Below are 19,935 nucleotides of genomic sequence, written 5' to 3'. Positions count from 1 at the left end.
TATTAAGATTCTAATTAGATTTTGATTAATATCGTCAGTCAATACATTTATATTAAGAAATTTTAATAGATGAATTTGCTGACAAGAAATTCTCTTAATATTTTTTTCTTAAATTCTTTACTCTCATGTTATATATATATATAATAAATAATCATTTGATCGATCGAGCATTGGGGTTGACTTGTAGGCCCAATAATAATTTTTTCAAATAATTCCTCTCGGAAAGGGATAATCACATTCGAGTCTGAAATAGATAACGAGAAAGGATTTCATAGTTTGCAGATAGATTAGGAAAGAAATAATATATATGCTAAAATCTTTCCATAAATTGTAAGCTTCTCCGCTATATTTTATGCTGTTGGATGTTTTGACCTTCGCGTTGGGCGAGCATGACGAGTAGACCGTCACGTACAAAGTCGAAGAAGAAGAAGAGGATCAGCAATAAAAGATCGTAATATTTACTTGTTATCATTGTACTTGTTGTTTCGATCCTTCGCTTGTCATCTTTATCGTGGAGTATTATTCTCTGCAGATCATGGCCGAAACCATCTCCGACTGGCGAGGGCGCCGGACGATTATGGAGCGACCCGAACATGGACGTTCTCGGCGAAATTGTCTCCCGCCTCTCCCACAAGGATTACGTCCGCTGCACCGCCGTCTGCAGGAGTTGGCGGCAGTGTCCGCCGCCGCCACGCCCCGGCGCCCGCTCCATGCGACTCTTCATGTTGCCGGAGAACGGCGAGTGCAGGATCATCGACCCTTCACGCAACGCGGTTATCCACGTAGATTTCCCGGAACTTGCGGGAGTCGATGTCCTCTCCTCCAAAGCTGGTTGGCTTCTGCTGCGGCGGACCGATCTCTCGCTCTTCTTCTTCCGCCCCTCAACGAGGACCTGCATAAACCTTCCCCCGACCAACCGCGTCCTGTACCCTCAGAACTGCACCGCCGCTTTCTCCGCCGCACCGACCGCTCCGGACTGCGTCGCCGTCATCCTCAACTGCTTGCTCGGTCGCACAGAGGTCTTGACATGGCGCCCCGGCGATGATCGATGGACGGTCCGCATCTTCGCCGAGACATTCGTCTTCACCAGAATCTACGAGCTCTTTGCCTGCGGCCATGTCTTCTATTGCCAAGGGTACGACCTCAGGGTCTGCGTCTTCGACTCGAGGGAAAGCACATTGCGAGAAGCTGAAGTGATCAGAGATTTCACTTACGCGGATTGTGAGACCTACCTGACGGAGTTCGAGGGGGAGCTGCATGTGGTGTTCATCGGGGGTTGCTGCACTAGGGTTTGTGTTCACAGGGTGGATTCCTCGTTGACTCTGAAGGAGGAGGTCAGGAGCTTGGAGGATCGGACTATTTACGTGGGTCGATGGATGGCGGACATGGTGAGATCGACGGAGGGGCAGGTGATGAACAAGGTCTATTTCCCCATAACCTTGACGAGATCAGACAAATACTTGCAGCACTTCTCCATGAAGACGGAGAAATACTATCCCAATCGTCCATTGAACATGCGGAAGAAACTCCGCACCATGTGGGACGATAGGATGGAACATCGGGTTTGGATCGAAGCCGACAAGAGCATGCTGGATTTGGAAGAGTCGATGAGTTCAAGTCGACATTGAAGAGCACAATCCTATATGATGATCTCCTTTTTCTTTCTGTGCATCATCTCGATCCTTAAACTTAGAAGCCATCATAGAATCATTCATGCATGTCATACCCTCTTCTTTAGGGTAACTGAAGCAGAAACCTACTCGATTTCATCTTCTTTTTTTACCTATTATTTGTTATAGACTCGAATTCTTGCAACAAGTAGTTCTTGGAAGCTTTTCTTGAATGCATGCTTTATTTGTGTTTTGTTCTCATCACTGCTCATGTGGGGACGAACTTAGATTTGGATTCTACAATTACTCTGCTGACCCTCCACATCAGGATCTAATGCTAGAGGTGTTGGTATAGCAGTGGAAAGAAATTTCCTCACACACAGTGTAATGAAGATAAAAGCTCATCAAATGACAAATACTTCTTCTTCTTCCTTGAGAGATCATAGAAATTGAGATCTCTGTATGTCTATAACAAGATCCAGGATCAAAGTGAGCAACCCTAATATAAAAGGAGAACCCTGTGAGTCATTCCACCATAGCCTCTCTTCTTGTGGTTCGCATGTATATGTTGAGGTCACAAGTTGCAGGACATTCTTTGCTCTATCTGGATTCAATAAGAGGCATGATTACGACCTCATTACACTTCCCTTCCACAAAGCAAGAAGACGATAATTGAAATGAAAAGAGTACTACGATTTACACTTGAAGAGTAGCTAAGTGATGTCGAAGACCACCATGAAAAAGTTACATGCAGTCTCAGGCACAAAAACCTACATAAAGATCATCACAAGATACAAGTTCTAATTGTTGAGATGGAAAACAGCCAAGCAGAAGATGAGCCTTTCCATCTCCAGGAAAGAAAGCGACCTCACAGCCAGATAGCAGTTTGTTCCTGTATTTGAGACAGGCTTTTAAAGATTTGATGGAATAAACTACGATGAAGCAAAATCCTGATGTCAAAGAAAGATGCAAGGTGGTGAAATGTACATCAATACATCAACTTCATCTATCATATAATGCCACTCGTACCATTCTCTTATGGAGGGCTGCTTATGGTTCGAACTGGGATGATCGGTATCGACTCCCACCATTCCCGCAGCCGCCTGTTTCCCTGTTCACTGGACATGTACTTTGCGATCTTCGAATTAGCTATAAAGAAGCACAGCGCTAACCACATGAGTATATACTTGAATGGAACTACCATCAGTAGAACCGCAATTCCAATCATCGCCCACATCACCACATTTGCTTGCTGTTAGACACATCAATCGCCGTAATGCGTGGGAAGCAAATAATGATGGAATCATAGTTTGGAAAGCGTACCTTTGGAGACTTTCCAATTAGTATCGACCATATTCTCAGTATGGCGATATTCGTCGTCTTGACGATCTCATGCAAGTTCTTCAGACTATGCTGAGCCGCAACAATGCTTTCCATGGTTGTTTTGTCTGAGGATGTGCTCACAACAATTTCTTTGTGCCTTTCTCCGATTCTGTTCCTTCTGGCCCATAACATCGTTCCGACTACCAACATCAATACCACAGCAATTGCAAATCCAACCCACTCCCTGTTGGCAGAACGAAAAAACGATTACCGTGTCGGTAGGATAGGGTGAAATGTCATCAGCACCTCAACAACAAGTTTCATGAAGATAAGAACTAATGCAGGTTACTCAGGGCACTGAGAAGCATATCTTTACTTGTATATGACAACCAAAACCAATCCAATCATGAAGAGTGTGATTGTTGGTCTTTCCTGTGATACAACCACTTGTAACCAAGGCACCACATTCTTTATCGAACTCGCCAACTCCTGCAGAATGGTCAACAAAGGTAAAGACCTCTTGAGTTCAAGAAGAAACTTCCAACTGTGAAAATCAGAGTAGGTCATCTAGTCATGTATGAAGTTCCTCAGAATATGCACACACACACACAGTGTTTGAAGCAGCTTACAACTAGTATAAGAAGACTGTCACTGATTCCTTCCTCTTTCATCTCTTCAACAGTAGCCTTTGCTACACTAACCTCCTTGACTTCTTCTCTCACTTGATCAATAGTTGTCTCCAAAGATTTCAGAGTATCTGCTTGACTGCTTGTTTCTTCTTCAGAGGCGTCTTTCTTATTCGACAAGGAAACACTATGGGAGATGTTTAAACCCTTCAGTATGGATGTTGCAGTGCATGGGCTTAAGCCAGTTGCCTGCTTCACGGCATTTGCTAATTCTGCCAATACATAGTCCCCCTTGGGAAGGTCCTCATACAATGAGAAAATCAAGAAGTTAGCAGGAGCAGGTGGTGAAATTCTCAGCAATTCTCTTGCCGCATGAAGCCTTAAGACACCGAGAATTGTTCTTGCATGAATCTCCCATACATGCACCGGATGTTCTATATTGAATTTTGATGTAAACTGGTGAAGCAAGATGATTTCCTTTATCAGAGTGAGCCAGTGGTCGCGTCTAGTGGAACTAGTCATCTCTGGAAACTCTAGCACCAAAGGCTCTGATCTGAAAAGTTATAGCATAAAAGTATTCTTTTCACAAGATTGTCATGGAAAAAAATTCTCACCCAATATTTCAATCTGACAGAGAGCACATAATAAAGCTCTACTGTCTGATGATGTAAACAATCTAGATCACCGTAGAAAAAACACTTACAACTCAGAAGACTCATATGCTATTGCTTTGTCAAACAAGGGAGCCCCCCATGGCCCTGTTGAAGTTTCTTTCAATTGATGACCAACATCAGCTCTTGACAGATCAATTTTTAAGGCAGTTTCATATGACACTATGCCAGATGCCTCAAAGTAGAGGGCCTGATTGGTAAGGGTAAGTCTACCTATCAAATAGTATTTGAAACTGAATAAATAGGACTGCTCTTTTTTTTTTGGCAGTGAAAATTGTATAATACAGGTAGGCCAGCAAACATCAGAACGACATAGAAAGCTACAAAAAATCACCTGGCCAACTCGTTGCCCCTATGTGTCGCACCACTCTGTGTGTTTTTGAAGTGCCCTCTACATGCAAAATGAACTCATTCTCAGATAAATCAACTCCAGTTGGTGTTTCCTGTTTCTGCAAGTACTCAACACACCTGAACAATTAGGAAAAAACTAAGCATTTTAATAGTTCTATGTAGTTTACACCTTAATATGTAATATAACAACATGGCTATAGTATCTGGAAGGTTTCAACATACTCTGATTGAATTAAAAATAAATCATTAAATTGTGAACATGCCAGATCTAGAGGCAAAAAGATGAGCATATTGATATCTCAGTAGTTTTAGCTCAAAAGGGACAATACACATTGCAGGCACAGGCCACCAAGGCACATGATCTATTATTGGCTATCATATTAATATAAATGCAGGTCATCCTGCAGGAATATTTTTCCTTAGCGAGTTCTTAGACTAGAGCTATAATTCTGTATTTTCCACCTAAATTTGGTAACTGATTGGTCTAGATCAAGTTCATATCTTTTTTACCTTAAACCACCCAAAAAGTCCCAGATCACATTAATATTACTTTAAATGCAACAAAATATCCATTCTACCTCAGAAGACCTTTAAATGAAAGCAAAAACTCTTAGCTCAAAGTTAGTTTTTATGCAACAGCAGCAAGAGGAAAGCTAAGAGGGCCCTGCTATTTTCTTTGGGCTATCATATATGCATATGTCGACCTGTACCGATTATATCTGCATCAACTGTGTGAACATCTGCTGTTGACTAGGCCCAGAATGATAATGATAAGAACTAACATAACCCTGCTATTACTGAAATTAGCTCAAAAGAAGAACGGCAAAATATCTAAAGAAGCTAACTTTCAGACTTGCAACACCTAGCTTGCTATCAGCTGAGCCACAAAGCTAATATCATTTGCTTTAATTAATAAATGTAACATGTCTACTCAAATCCTTTAGCTAATTTCTGTTTGACCGTGGATGTATTTCTTCATGAATCTAATCAACAAAGCAGATGAATCCATATTGCGTTGCTTCACATGATGCAACTAAACCCAGTTGGAAACGAGCAAAAAGAACGTCCAGAAACTAGGTATTATTTGTAAGAAATAAGAACAATTATCGACTAGATGAGATGAATTACATACTTGTCTATTTCCTTGAGAAATCTATCGTAAGCAGGAAAATGGAGCTGACTGGCAGTAGGTGCTGTAAGAGTTTCAAAAGTGAACCGTGCATTGACAACATCAGCAACCAAAGGAATTAAGCATGCAAACCATACAAATGCATCTTCTCCAACACTCGGCTCTTCATTAACCTGTTGGATAACATATAAAATTTTGAAGACACTCCAGACCTTAAAAAATACATGAAAGTTCATGATCATTAACAAAGTGGCAGACGATACATAACATTAGTTAGGCTGCTTACAAGGAGAGGCATGATATCTGAATAAAATAAGGGGATATCATCGTCAATCTGCCCCACATTTCCCTCAAGAGGTATCCTTTTATCTTCCTTTTCCTTTGCAAGTCTCTCCTAGAATAGGGAAATGGAAAGATATTGAGCCATATGAGGGTTCTTCTATTGTTACTAACAAACAAAGATCCTGATATCGTGTAGCCTGCTAAACTAGTAAAACACAAGGACCTCTCTGGATGCAGAACAATGGAATTAGCGAGGAATGAGATCCAAACCGAAGAAGGTTCTGAACCAGTTGTGCTGGGGTTTTGCCACGCTAGCATCATATCATAAGTAAATCGGCTAATCGACCCATCACTGATCCTCTCCCCGACCCTGGGACAAATATTTTTGATTGTCTTTGAGCAGCAGAACTCTACTAACCTCCTAGTGTAGTTATCTACTGCAGGCTTCAATCCCTGCTCAAACTCTTCAATCAGGGAATCAACTGAAGTGTCCAATGTCCTGAAAGGTTCAAACTCATTGTATTAACCAAAGACGACAACATCCTTGCTTTTAGAAATATGGCCACATTTTGTAAGAACAGACTGAGCCAAAGAGAGACACAACATTACAACCAAAGAACAAGTTACTAATTGACAATGCTTTCCCAGACACATGGACCAAAATGTTCCATGAAGAATGTTTACTACCTTTCTTTAGTATTGGAACCAAGAGATCATTGTGTAATTTCTCCCCCCTCCATGACCATTTGACTTTCAAGCAAGGAGCATAGCACTTGCTATTCTAGACAGATTTAGATTTAAATTTGTGTCCTTCAGATCTTCATCTATGGCTGACCGGAGAAATTTTTTTATTTTACTTGTACAAATTTGTGCTTCAAAATGACTCAAAAGAAAGCATTCGATGATAAAAACGAAGATAAGCATTTCGCTCTTAGATAATAGAGTATAATAATAGTTGTGTTTCTCTTGACTAAATGACAGAAAAAGATTCATATAGTCGATCATAAATACTCGATCATCATGACTTGGTTTGGTGGTGGTGTCGTACAATGGATATAAAATTCAAAGTTTGTCACAAAAGATAGCTTAGGATTCAAATTTTTTTGTCCTTGGTGTTCCATGTTTTCAGAAGTTGGCATTTTGATGATAACACCAGAGCAGAAGCCAGCATTTGCTCATGAAATGTCCTGTTAGACCGGATGGTGCACAGATGCGACTGTGGTCAAGTCACAGGACCCGAAAACTAACTCATCTATCAGAGCAAAGTTAAATATAAAAAGAAGATGGGAAGAAATCATTGACTCATCTCAATCTTTAACCTCATTCATTTCCAAGTAATAATTTTTGTATGAAATTTCACTCCAGAACAAGAACAAGAACCAAAAAGATAATTCTTAAGTGTTCTTCCTCCTGTCCTCACCACTGTGTATAGAAAAATCACATCAACTGCTTCATCATCATCATTCTTTATAATGTAATAGAAACATTAACGCCATTCTCACTAACATTAACATCCAAATTGGAGAGTTCGAAAAGAGCAAATCTGGGCAGACATCCCTGGGAAAAGTCGTGATTTTTGAACCTAATGCAACCCAACATACCAGAGACAAAGCAGCACGTACTCAATCACTAACACAGGGTGAAAGGAAGAGAGAATTACTCTGCACATCTATTAAGCAGATCATTGGCGATGGTTGACAGGGGCTTCCTCATCTCCACTCCGTCCCTCAACGAAGCACCACGAAGTCACTTTGGATTTCAGGAACGGGGCAAGGGGCAATTAAGCGCTCCATGTTCGATGACGTGGCGTCATCTCAAGTCGCCACGCAAGAGGTCGTCACACGCGTTGCTCGCTGCGGAATTCGAATCGCCCCCCCGCACGACAGACTCCGGTAACCTAATCAGACGCCAATCAGCTGTTTGGCCCCAACAGGATGTTTGTCTACCTGTCCGACTGTGTTTTCGGACTAAAAATGTGGGGCCCATATAAAACAGGGTGTGCGGTTATGAGGCGATCGAGCAATTGATACGGGGAATGGAACCGCCGGCCGTGTTTCCCGGGCGGGGTCATCTCAACCGTCCACTGGCCCTCAAATGGCCGATCGCAAGAAGGTATACAATTGGGTTAAACCAACCAGGTGGGAAAAGATAAAGGCCCCGTGAAGGGCAATCTTGTTATAAAGTAGCAAGCAAGGGTTTCTTGGAAAACCGTGGGCGAGAAAACTATATAGCGACTTGGGTCGCCGTGGGTTATTTTCGTGTCGGAGCGGTGCTCGAGGCAGGCGATGATGGGGTCCGGCGTTCCCTGGCCTCCATCGCAGGTCCTCCTCAATGTAGGTCAGTGATCTCCATTTCTTTCCTTGCACTTCCGATTTCGGAACGATTTCTTCGATCCATTTCTCGTGCTACTGAAATCCTCGATCCGATTGGGGGTTTTCCCTAACTTTATCGGATTTTTTGGATAATGATTGACCAGCTGTTGAAGAAGTAACCTAACATCTTCTTGCTGAGCGTTTCTTGAATCGTGGCTCTTTGATTTCTGTGGAGGCGTTAAGATAAGATTAGGTTTACGGATGAGTTTCATGCGGGATTCTGTATCAGGTCAAGAATTGCTCGAGGAAAGACAGGCGGGGCTTGAAATTACGGGCTTAAATTGGCGGAGTATGATTCGATGAATCTTGGCTATGCAGATTATCGAATAGGCCAATAGTTCTAGTTCCTGATTCTTTGCAACAACGCAAAAGTATGACTCTGGGTGTAACCACGCATTCATAAGTCCCATTACTCACATCTGTAGAGAGGGAAACAAACCTATTAATCTTCTTTTGATGCTGGTTTTCCTAGTGGGTTTTTGATCCTCTGCCATGAAGGTGATTCTGGGCTCTACTACGTAAGGAATATATTATAGTTTCTCTGCGGTTCTTTTTAACCCAAAGGAAAATGGAGAAAGGGAACAATTGAATCACTGCACTTCTTTTTGTTTATTAAGTTTATTAACATTTGAGTTGATATGTGATTGAATATTTAGCATAAACCATTCTTGGATTGTTTATAGGGGGGAAGAAATATGCAACAACAGTTGATACACTTACGCAACGGGAGCCTGAGTCCATGCTTGGAGCAATGTTTAGTGGGCGGCATACTGTTTCTACAGATGATGTAACGGTATTGTTAATATGTTAGTCATAGATAATTTAGTTGCTTGTTTGGTTCTTTGTATTACTAACATTCTATGTCACACCAGTAATCTGTAAAGCTCTGATATTGTGGAATTGCAAGATGAAATAAGATTGCTACAAGTGGATATTAATCTATTTCACCAGAAGATAAGCAAAAGAAGTACCTATAAGAAACGTGTAAAATAACCCAAAAAACCCAGAAATATTTCTTACTAAATGCTTGTTTTAGTAACCCAAAAAACCCACAAATCATAGCAAGCAAGCTATGAGCTATCCACTGGAAAAAGAACTTGTTTTAAATGCTTCTTTTCTTATCCGGTTAATGAACAAACACATTTTTTCTTACTAAAGAACATTGAAATCTTCCAATTTTTAGTGCTCTCTTTTCTGTCCAGTTTATTAATTTTTTATACTTCTTTTTGTGGGATGCCTTTTTCTTAACCTTTTTATCTCTTTGATAATCGAAGTATTAAAATAAGCATCTTTGTTGTTGTTCTTTCTTCTTGGTGTCCTTTGCCTAAGTGAATATTCTACAGCATAAATATCTTTGTTTTTTCTGTTATGTATATTTCTTTCATTGATGCTGGTGGAGGTATTCAATGGCTTGTAATGCTTAGATCATGTCAGCAATATCAGAAGTTATGTTTAGATAATACCTTTGAGAAGATATATATTTCTCTTATAATTATTGGTATTACCAAATATTAAAAAATGTTGCTTATCTGTATTGGTCCTTTATTCTTGTTCTGCATTGTGTTTTTGTAGGGAATGATATTTATTGATAGAGATGGGAAACACTTCAGGCATATCCTCAATTGGTTAAGGGATGGGATCATTCCAACACTCCAAGATTCTGAGTATCAAGAACTGTTGCGAGAGGCAGAATACTATCAGTTACTTGTAAATCATGTTGCCCTTATTGGTTGCCTCTGATGCTTATTTAGTAGTTTAACGTTCTAGGTCTGAAAAAAAACAATGGTTTACATTTTAGAAAATTTACCAGTTGCATCAACTGCATTTGATACCATTCCGTATATGAGTATAATCAAGATTGCATGGTGCTAGTTGGTTTTTCTGATGACAGTATGCCCATTAATACGTTGTCTGATCATTCTTGACATCATGAATAATGCATCAGATTGCGTAATTTGCTTGAATGCTTGTGGCATTTGAAAATATGGAAATGTTGGGCCCCTTATGAAAAACTGATCAAACAGAAATCTCTCTAGACTGAATTTCTTTTCTTGTGGGATTCTTTGTCTATTCTGCTTTCAAGTAATGCTGAAATGTCATTTAAGACTTTTTTTTACTTCTTTTAGGTGCAGTGCTCGTTTCATTGGAATAACCTTCTAGTGTCATGGTTTTTACTACAAGGAGAAACTACTGTAACTGAAAGTGTCATTAATGTTAAACGGACCAACCTTCAAGATTGGTCTGACAGATTTGCAACCTCATATATCTCAGAGATTAACTCTCAATTGAATTTATAAGCCCAGAGAGGCCCTTTCATCAACTTTTGCAAGTCACTTCTGTATGACTGGTAGTTATTGGTGGTGTCCTTTTGGTATGTCAGAAAATGGAAATCTCTTTAAGCATAGAAGCCATAATGCAGATAGTCCTACCTCTTACTGTACTTAAAGAAATTTGATGTGACTCTATGAAACATGGCTTAGAATCTGGACTTAGAAAGAGACAGATTCTCATATGAATTTTTTAGAAATCTGAATCGCTGCAAGTCCATGTGAGCACATAAAATGAAGATAATTGCACGATGTCTAAGTTGAAGTTACTGTTTTGTGCTCATTGTTAAAATACTTTGATGCTTTTAGTTGTGAGACCAGAAATATTTGCGTTATAGTTTGTAGTTTGTAGTTTGTAGTTTGTACTATAACTAATCCACTACAACTTTGGCCGATTGAGTTTTAACATCATGTAATATCCAGAATCTTCACAGATAAAATTCCATTTGCAAACATGTACTGTTCCTCATAGCCATTGTCCCCTGTCTTCTTTATGATCCTAACATTTCCAAATCCTTTGTTATGTTCTAGTATAATAATATTTGTCGTCATGAATATTTGCAGGGATTGGTTGACAACATAAACACAAGTTTGAACAAAAGAAAAGACAATGATGGCTCAGTGGCTGAATTATCACGAACGGAGATCATCAAATGCATTCAATCTGACAGAGTTAGGTTTCGAGGCGTGAATCTTTCTGGCCTTGATCTTTCTAAACTTGTAAGATATCAATATTGGACCTGTGTGCTCATTGTTGTTTGTTGCCACATTTTGGATCTTGTATATGTATATGATTTGGAATTGTTATGCATTTATCCAATTCATAGCCATCTGATAAAGAAGTTCTTTTGATGTTTGCACATTTTTGGATTTAAGATATGAAATTGAGGTTGATTATATCTTTTAGATGCCCTGATAAAGCCTGGCTATTCAATTTTATGCTTTAGATGCACTGATAAACACAAGCTGAAAGTCGGAACATTGGTTAAAGATGTTAAGCCTTCAGCAAAAATGCTACTTTTAGTTACATGAAGGTGTTCTTATCTTCCTGCCCATAAATCTGAATTAATCAATATTTTCCTGATCAAACCAAGGCTATCGAGTTTCTTTTTCTCAAAAAAAAAAAAAAAAACATATAGAAAAAACCTTGTACTTTCTTGATATCTTTAGCTGCATACTTGACATTATAGATCAGTATATTAAAGGAATCCTTTTTCAGCTAGCTGTCTGATTTGTTTTTTCAATGTTTATAATTCAATCATCTTTGTAGTTCTCATGGATCATTAACAATGAGCTAATTGGGAAACCAAGAATGGTTTCTTTGGCCATGTTTTAATTGAGTTGGTTATTTTTTTATGAATAATTATCATGTAAGTGAATTGTAATCTGTCCCTTTTTTACATTGCAGGATCTATCATTTGTTGATTTCAGTTATTCCTGTATCCGGAAAACCAATTTTTCAAGAGCTAATCTCCAAAAAGCTAAGTTTGGGGTAGGACTTGAACAATGCTTTATCTTTTAGCTTTTTATGTAGGTTTATCATCTATCATTTAATTACATTTTCTTGTCTAATAGTTGTACAAACCACAAGATTTACTTGTCTCTTGGTCTTTGCATATTGGAGGACATATAATTCCTGATATTTCTAGTTGATCCATTTGCATGCTCGTGAATTTTAGTTTGTTCCTAACCAAATACTGTCGTCTGCTTTCCTGTATCACATGCTACTAGATTTACGGATCATTTTTTCTGTGACAGGATGCAGAAGCGGAAGATTCAATCTTTCAAGATGCAATTTTGCGTGAGTAAGATTTGTTAACAAAATTCAATATTTTTGTTTGTTTTAAATCTCTGGTTTATTTTTTCCAAAAAAAATTCTACATTTGATGTGTAAATTTTGTTGCTTGGTTTACTACATTTGAGGCCAATGCTTCTTCAAATCTACAAATCTACCAAGCATGAAAGATAAAACAATGACACCTGAACAATTCTCTTGGTGTGTCAGTATCTTGATTATATATGCCATAATATTTTGTTAACCATTTTGCAGATAAAGTTCATCATTGCTTGACATCTCCTGAAAACTATTCTTGTTTGTTTATTGAAGGAACATGTCATATTTTTTCTTCACTTGTGTTTATAGAGTAACATTAGAGGTAGTAATGTACACCTGTCATTTTTTTGATGCTTGTGTGGAGGTTAATGTGAGTGCTTGGGGTTTTAAGTTGTGTTAGGACTTCTATCGTCTTAGTGAAATCTAATTATTACTAGGAGAACGCAGGGGCTTATATAGTAGCTAAACATCTCCTGCTCTTACTTGTCTTACCCACCACAGGTGTGAGCTTATTGGGGCAAATCTTCATGGAGCTTTATTAGATAGAGCTAATCTTCAAAGTGCAAATCTGCAAGGTAGCTACTGCTTTCTTTCTTTTAATTATGTTATACATGGAATTTCTCTTTGTCAAAATGGTCATTACTTTTGTTTTGCTTGTTATTGTTTCACACAGCCTTTATTTTCTTTAACTTCATAGGTCTGCGGGCTTATGCTTTCGACAACACTATTACTTTGTGAAGTTTTTGTAATCATCTTATGGTTGCTAAACACTTCATTCTTAGTTTTTGAATTATCTTAGAGAAGGAAAATTTTATCATTAAGAGCAAGTAATAGAAGCATTTAGACTATTCTAGAAGACTTTTGATAGTAACTATCAAAGGTCCTTTTCTAGGCTAATTATAGATTACCCCCTGTAGTTAGTCACCTTTAGCATCCTGATTCCTATTGTTTAAAAAGTTATATTGATATCCCTATAGCTATGAAAGTGAAACATGTAAGCCCATTTATTCTAACGACTTTTGTTTTATTAATGAAAATACAAAAATAAAGGATTAAAAGATAAATTTAACATTTCGGTGATGGGGGACGACGTCAGTGGTGGCGGACGATGGTGCCGCTGACGTCGATGCCAATATAATCGCCACCCTTCGCCTCCTCTCCCTCGCTGCTGCCCAGCACGTCGCCTCTCCCGCTCGCGTTCACCACTCTTGCTGGCGCCATCGGCCAGAGCCCTCACGGTTGACGGCGACCGCGGCAACGACGGGAGGGGTGAGCTTGAGGGGGAGAGGAGGCGGCGACCAAAGCCCTCATGGTCGCCTCCGCCATGTTCACCTCCTCTTCCCCTCGCGCTCACCCCTCTCGTTGTCGCTGTCGACCAGAGCTCTCGTGGTTGACGACGATAGTGGTGATGGCAAGAGGGGTGAGTGCGAGGGGGAGAGAAGGTTGCGGCCAAAGCCCTCATGGCCTCTTCTACCCCGTCCACCTCCTCTTCCCCTCGCGCTCACCCCTTAGGGATGTGGATAGGGTGGAGGTGGTCGTGAGGGCTCTGGTCGCCGCCTCCTCTTCCTCTCGTGCTCACCCCACCCGTTGTTGTCATTGGTCGTGAGGGCTCTGACCGACGACGACAGCGGGAGAGGTGAGCGCGTGGGGGAGGCGACGTGTTGGGCGGTAGTGGGGAAGAGGAGGCGGAGGGCGACGGCTACGCCAACGGCACCATCTTCTGCCACCATTGGAATGTTAAATTTACCTTTTTACTATTTATTTTCGTATTTTCACTAATAAAACTAATGTTGTTAGGATAAATTGACCTATATGTTTCACTTTCGTAATTATAAGGATGCCAATGTAACTTTTTAAAGTATAGGGATCAAGATATTAAAGGTGATTAACTACATGATTTAATATGTAATTAACCCTCTTTTTTTTGTTATGCTGAACTGTGCATGTTGTAATTTAACTCCTAGATTGAATGAGTCATAGATTTAAATTTTTTTTTAATTGGAGCATGTACCATTGCAGAAAAAAATGACATTTAGAGGCAGAAAGGGAAAAAGAGACAAAATCTTATTAACTGCAATATTTATGTTTGGAATTTTATGATTATACAGATGCATGCTTAACTGGATGTAGTCTCTATGAAGCTGACCTCCGTTCGGCTCATTTACAGGTTGTTTCATCTCTGTACCTTAACCAACATATTGTTATGAGCCCATGCTATTTTCTGGATTTTAATAAATTAGTATATCTTGTGTTATATTTGGTGGTAGGTAACTCAAAGACTGGAATATATTAGTTTATGTTATAATTAATGTTTTCAGAGACTAAGGACATCCCTAACAAACAAATAATGAGATTAATTTCTGCTAAATCAAGAATTTTTTTGAAAAAAGATGTCATCCACATCCACTAACGATATGACAATCTTAATAGTGCATAGAGTTTCATAATTTTTCCTCCTTGAAGGGCAATATGGATAATCAATTTGTAAATGATATCTGAATGCTATCTATCATTCCGAGATCATCTTGATAAATGTAGGTATGAGTCCACCATAAAAAACCCAAGTCATAGTACTGATAAATTTTAGGCTGTCATTGGACTTGGCATGGTTTAAAAATTCAGTCTGGGTTTGATACTGGTTTGTGGTCGGATTGGTTCAACTCAGTTTGGATCAATTACATCCAGGCCACAGAGAGAGGGAGAGAAAAGGTGGGGAGGAGGAGGAGGGTGTGGTGAAGATGGTGGCGGAGGCAGTGGCAGCAGTGAAGGTTGCAGCTACGACAGAAGAAGAGGATAGCTCTACAAGGACCAATCAGTCTTAATATGGATGTAACGATCCACAGTTTGGAAAACCAGAATGTTCACGTTTCATAACGAAGGCACTGGAAAGGCTATCCGGCGGAGAGGTATGTGTGCCAAAGATCTCAATAAAAGCATTTTGTAAACAGCTGTGGTGTTTACAAATATAAACATTTTCAAGAGGAGGCAAGCTCTGTAAAAGCAGGCTGTTAACAGTTGTTGATTGCTGCCAATAGTAGTTCACAGCTGTTTATAGCAAAACTATTTTAAAAATTAAAAACTTAAAAGATTAACAAACTGGTTAGTATGTCTCTGGTACACATGAAATACAGTGTACCATTTGGTACCCTCATTTCGAATCGAACTGGATGAACTCACCTGGTCGGCTCGTCTGTCCCCTATCAAATGGGTAAATACCAGACCGTACTGGATGGTACACCCAATATTTTTAAATCCTTTGTATATGGACTCATTTTGTTTACTTCATCTCATATTGCTCATTTTGTGTGTGGCCATGCCTATTTGATATCTAGCAAGGTCATCGAGTCAGGGACAACTTCTTGATCAATGATCGAATTTAGTCACTGAACAGCCCATCTTTTCAATACTGGTTGAAGTATCTTAATCAATGTATCTTTTAATCTCTGACTTCTGGACTTATTGATTCAAGCAAAAGAAGCCTAGGGTTGAAAACATTATGTATATATCAGCAATGTTGTTTTAGGTTTTTCTGGTGAAGAAACTGACCACACGCTGTTAATTCATTATGACCTTTTTCACTCTGATTTTGAAAGGATAGGACCTGCCTTTGACTTCTACCTTCAAGTTCTTGGTCATTTTTGTGGAGAGTACATTTTTCAAGTGACCTCAAGTGATAATTGTTTTGCAAATCTTCCTTGGCATATAACTTGGTTGTAATTTTTTAATTGTTCTTAACCTCATTATTGATTCCAAACCCCACCTTGCTATCATGTCTCTTTGTGTGACACCTCAGTTTATCCCACATCCGATGTGGAAGGACAATTAAGTTTGTTTATAGGATCAGAATGGATGTATTACCATTAGTTTATGTGCAAGTATTTTAGGCCAGATGGTTCTAGGTCTATCAAATTAATGGCTGAGTTATCCCATCGAACCATGACACTTGGCTTCTTTGAGGAGACAACCATATTACTTTCAAAAAATAGACAATATTACCACAATATAATTCTTGATTATGCTATCAGATATCAGCTTAACATCTGCAATAAATTTTCAGCCATATTTGTAAAAAATGTATAAAGATTATCATAGAATTTATTTGGATCAGTGAAATCTATTTCTTTTTTAGGATTCGATGAGAAAAAACAGAAATGAAATATTCTGTCAAAATGTTCAACTTACATGATTGTGCTGGGCCAAGCATGCCACTAACTCACATGATTCATTTTTGTTGAAACAAAGCTTTCCAACTGAATTTTCTATGATTCTAACCTCTGATAAAGAGGATGACTCTTGTGTTTCTCTCCTGCTTTTTTATTAATTATTTTTATTTTGGAATAAATGTTCAACTTACAAGATGTATTATTTTTTAGTATGACTACAGTTTTTCAGTTTAACTTGTGCTTGAATAATCATTTATACCACTCTGTTTTGAAGAATATGACTACATAAATCAATTTTAAACATGAACTTTTTGCTATCTCTGTAAGCTTAAGAATATGAGATCATAACACTATAAACTTTCACCTCTGCTAGTGAGTTAAACATGGAACAAAAACTTTGCTGACAATTAGTGGGGGCTACTCTTTGAACTAGCTATTATAACTATGATGAGAAAGCAAGAGTAATAATCTTTGGCAGTTCCATATGTTTTAGACTGTCTTGGAGTGAATTGCAATCAGAGTCTGGATGGACACAACATGTGAAGAAGTTTAGTGTTCATTGTGGACGCATGTTCGATGGCATGTTCTACATTAGCAGTCTGGTGGTACAGCATGAGGTGAGAGTTGATGGAAAGCAGGAAGTTAGGGGAAAATCTGAGAAGTGATTCGCATGGAAATGTGTCTGTGGGATTCAAACTATAGTCATGCTTGTAAATTATTAATTAACCCTTCATCATCTATAGTCATGCTTGTAAATTATTTGCTATTTCTTTAATCAATGTTAACCCCCATGTGTAATAATATATCAACTTGCATGTGCAAATTATTGATATTCTCAGAGTGCGAAGCTGACTGGTGCCAACCTTAAAGGAGCTAATTTGGAAGGTGCCAATCTAAAGGTAAAAAGTTTGTGTTGCCAATTCTATGGAATTATGGAAGTTTGTGGTTTAATGATATATGCAAGTTATGATGGTTCTTAATTCTTGATATCCATATGTGACTAGTACTATGATTTTAGTTGATGGCTGTACAGAGTTCATTTTGTTTTTAGTGTGGAACAGCTAGATGAAAATACATGGAACCTGGGTTGATACTTTCTCTGTCTGGTTATGTAGATACAAACACAATTAATGAGCTTTGCTAAATTTTAACAGAGTTGACTTTAAAGATCCTTTTTTAGCATATTACCAAGTTACACATCAAGCACCATGGTTCGTATTACCGGTACGTATCGATGTACCGACCAGTTGTTAGTATGATACATACCGAGTCATACCGAATATACTGACACATAGTCCAATGAGGTGTACTTATGTATTGCCTGTACCAAGCGGTACGTCTCAGTACGACGAACCTTATCAAGCACTACTATAGGGTTGCTCCAAGAGGCTCTAATTGGAGACATGTAGTTAAGAGGTCCTTCCGATGAAAGTTGGAAGTTAGGATCGAAAGCTCCAACCACTCTAGGACTTCGATTGGAATTGAATTATATTACTATAAAAGAACCACTGAACCTCAGCACTGTTATTTTGCTTTAATTGAAAAAATGACCAGTAAATATATGTTTATTCTTGTATAGTTTGGGTTATATTGGGTTTTGATTATTATTGTTGGTTAGTTATTTGCCATTTGCCAAAGATAAATGCCCTGTTGAACAATCTTCTGGTTCCTTTTGTGTAACTGGCATTTATTTCCAGTTCAGACAACCAAGGCCAACCAAGATTTTTTGTAACTGCTATAGGAATGGGTAATAATTTTTGTCTGTGGCTGATTTATCATATTTTCACAATATATTACCATAAAAAGCCTTCTGTAGCATCAAATTGTGCAACCTTCTTTCGACCATGGTTTTTGCACTTTAATGGGAAATATTAAATCCACAGTAACAAGAAATGAATCATTTTTTTTAACGAATCACTTGTTTAAAAAGCTTAGTGAATTGTAATTACATCTGTTGGGGGTAAGATGTACGTATTCTAATCACACAGAATATTGATTCTTTGTTTATGTTTCAGGGTGCCAAGTTGAATAGTGCAAATTTGCAGGGTGCAAATCTTCAAAGGGCTTACCTTCGAGAAGTTGATTTACGTGACTCTGTAAGTTATTTTTCTTTCAATTCAGTCATCAATGGATAATTGTTGTACTTTCAGGGTCTTAAACTTATCCGCTAGCATCCAACTCCCACCCTTGGATTTATTGCACTGGTTGGATGGAGAAAGAAATATGGCTTGGAAGTTGAGCAAATATACATGCATATGTCAGTTTGTTGCTTGTTTTGTTATTTTCTGACAACGATTGTGGATTATATGTAGAATGTTAGTGTTAAACACTAAACCCTAAACCCTAACCCTAACCGTAATCATACCCTAACACTTTAACCAAAAACTCTAAACCTTAAACCCTAAAACGTTGAAATTGTGAACCCTAAAACAAAGCAAGTAATTTTAAATTTTCATTGTGATAAAAATGCACAAGTTCTTGTGTGCATAACAAATCTTGGATGTGCAATCTGGAGGGAGAGAGAGAAGTGCGCTAATTTGAAGTGATTTATGGATGTCTCCTTGTAGGCTAGAAACTACATAATAGAGTTGAACATAACCTATAGATCATGTTTTGATCTGTGAAACAGAAACTGGATGGAGCGAAGCTAGGAGGGGCTAATCTACTTGGAGCAATCAGATGATGATGAAGAAGCTGCAGAAGATATCAATGCCTACCTACTATTCGAAGCATAGTAAGTCTGTATACGAAGCAGGTGATAGATATCAAGCTGCTCAGTTGAGGGCTTAATACACGCTGACGGATCCTGATCATCATCATCATCATCATCATCTTGGAAGTGAATTTATATGGACTTGTTGACTGAGCTTTGTGCCTTGTCTGAAATCTATTGCTGCTGATAACCATTTGGGTTGGTATTGGTGAATGTTGCATATTTGTGTCGCGTAACACATTGGATTCCTAAGTTTCATTCATTTGTACCTATACTTAAACCTCATTCTCCATGTGTGGACTTGGATAAAGATGAAACGATGAACAAAACTAGAAAAATGTCTGTAGTTTATTTCATGTCTCGGAATGATTCTGGGGACTGATTCTTGTGGTCACGTCAAAAATTTCTATTTTATCTCGAGAACTGGTTTTGCAAGGTGGGTTCAAGAAGGTTACAAAATTCATCATGCCATTGATCCACTGTCGTCGTTCTCTGGAAGCCATTCCCCGTAGGGGCCATTTTATTTCACCAAAT

At 38.7% G+C, this 19,935-nt stretch overlaps 3 protein-coding genes across 8 annotated transcripts; 2 read left to right on the top strand and 1 right to left on the bottom strand.

Annotated features, from left to right (window-relative positions):
* The first annotated feature begins 593 nt into the window (after positions 1 to 593).
* Positions 594 to 1,628, top strand: LOC135639168 (F-box protein At1g49360-like). Its single transcript, XM_065152963.1, has one exon. The coding sequence runs from the start codon at positions 594 to 596 to the stop codon at positions 1,626 to 1,628; it is 1,035 nt and encodes a 344-aa protein (XP_065009035.1).
* Positions 1,629 to 2,365: 737 nt separating this feature from the next.
* Positions 2,366 to 7,853, bottom strand: LOC103979780 (uncharacterized). Of its 5 annotated transcripts, none has more exons than XM_009395992.3 (11): positions 7,653 to 7,853; positions 6,263 to 6,491; positions 5,997 to 6,104; positions 5,714 to 5,883; positions 4,565 to 4,698; positions 4,263 to 4,443; positions 3,563 to 4,112; positions 3,310 to 3,422; positions 2,934 to 3,177; positions 2,640 to 2,862; positions 2,366 to 2,502 (listed from the first exon to the last, which is right to left on the bottom strand). In XM_009395992.3, exons 1-10 carry the CDS (start codon positions 7,703 to 7,705, stop codon positions 2,647 to 2,649), a joined length of 1,998 nt encoding a protein of 665 aa, XP_009394267.2. In that variant the 5' UTR covers positions 7,706 to 7,853; the 3' UTR covers positions 2,366 to 2,502; positions 2,640 to 2,646. The 5 variants fall into 5 exon arrangements, with proteins under 5 accessions (XP_009394267.2, XP_018678857.2, XP_065001562.1 ...); XM_018823312.2 differs by having other exon boundaries at positions 2,640 to 2,759; XM_009395991.3 differs by having other exon boundaries at positions 2,381 to 2,560.
* Positions 7,854 to 8,209: 356 nt separating this feature from the next.
* Positions 8,210 to 19,757, top strand: LOC135634846 (FH protein interacting protein FIP2-like). Of its 2 annotated transcripts, none has more exons than XM_065145519.1 (11): positions 8,210 to 8,329; positions 9,048 to 9,151; positions 9,937 to 10,071; positions 11,256 to 11,411; positions 12,100 to 12,183; positions 12,450 to 12,496; positions 13,027 to 13,100; positions 14,634 to 14,692; positions 17,528 to 17,587; positions 18,704 to 18,784; positions 19,318 to 19,757. In XM_065145519.1, the coding sequence occupies exons 1-11, from the start codon at positions 8,278 to 8,280 to the stop codon at positions 19,369 to 19,371; spliced, it is 906 nt and encodes a 301-aa protein (XP_065001591.1). In that variant the 5' UTR covers positions 8,210 to 8,277; the 3' UTR covers positions 19,372 to 19,757. The 2 variants fall into 2 exon arrangements, with proteins under 2 accessions (XP_065001591.1, XP_065001583.1); XM_065145511.1 differs by having other exon boundaries at positions 9,048 to 9,157.
* The last annotated feature ends 178 nt before the right edge of the window (positions 19,758 to 19,935 follow it).

The sequence above is a fragment of the Musa acuminata genome, chromosome BXJ1-3 (genome assembly GCF_036884655.1).
Source record: "Musa acuminata AAA Group cultivar baxijiao chromosome BXJ1-3, Cavendish_Baxijiao_AAA, whole genome shotgun sequence".
Classification (NCBI taxonomy): domain Eukaryota; kingdom Viridiplantae; phylum Streptophyta; class Magnoliopsida; order Zingiberales; family Musaceae; genus Musa; species Musa acuminata.
Note: the sequence above shows the minus strand (reverse complement) of the source record. Positions and strands in the feature narration are given on the sequence as shown.

Coding starts and splice junctions, on each gene's coding strand:
- LOC135639168 (XM_065152963.1), top strand. CDS start 594: ATGGACGTTCTCGGCGAAATTGTCTCCCGCCTCTCCCACAAGGATTAC.
- LOC103979780 (XM_009395992.3), bottom strand. CDS start 7,705: ATGAGGAAGCCCCTGTCAACCATCGCCAATGATCTGCTTAATAGATGT. Junction 6,105..6,262: donor CTGGTTCAGAACCTTCTTCG/GTTTGGATCTCA, acceptor TCCCTATTCTAG/GAGAGACTTGCAAAGGAAAA. Junction 4,444..4,564: donor AGGGGCAACGAGTTGGCCAG/GTGATTTTTTGT, acceptor ACTATTTGATAG/GTAGACTTACCCTTACCAAT.
- LOC135634846 (XM_065145511.1), top strand. CDS start 8,278: ATGATGGGGTCCGGCGTTCCCTGGCCTCCATCGCAGGTCCTCCTCAAT. Junction 10,072..11,255: donor CAGAATACTATCAGTTACTT/GTAAATCATGTT, acceptor GAATATTTGCAG/GGATTGGTTGACAACATAAA. Junction 12,184..12,449: donor TCCAAAAAGCTAAGTTTGGG/GTAGGACTTGAA, acceptor TTTCTGTGACAG/GATGCAGAAGCGGAAGATTC.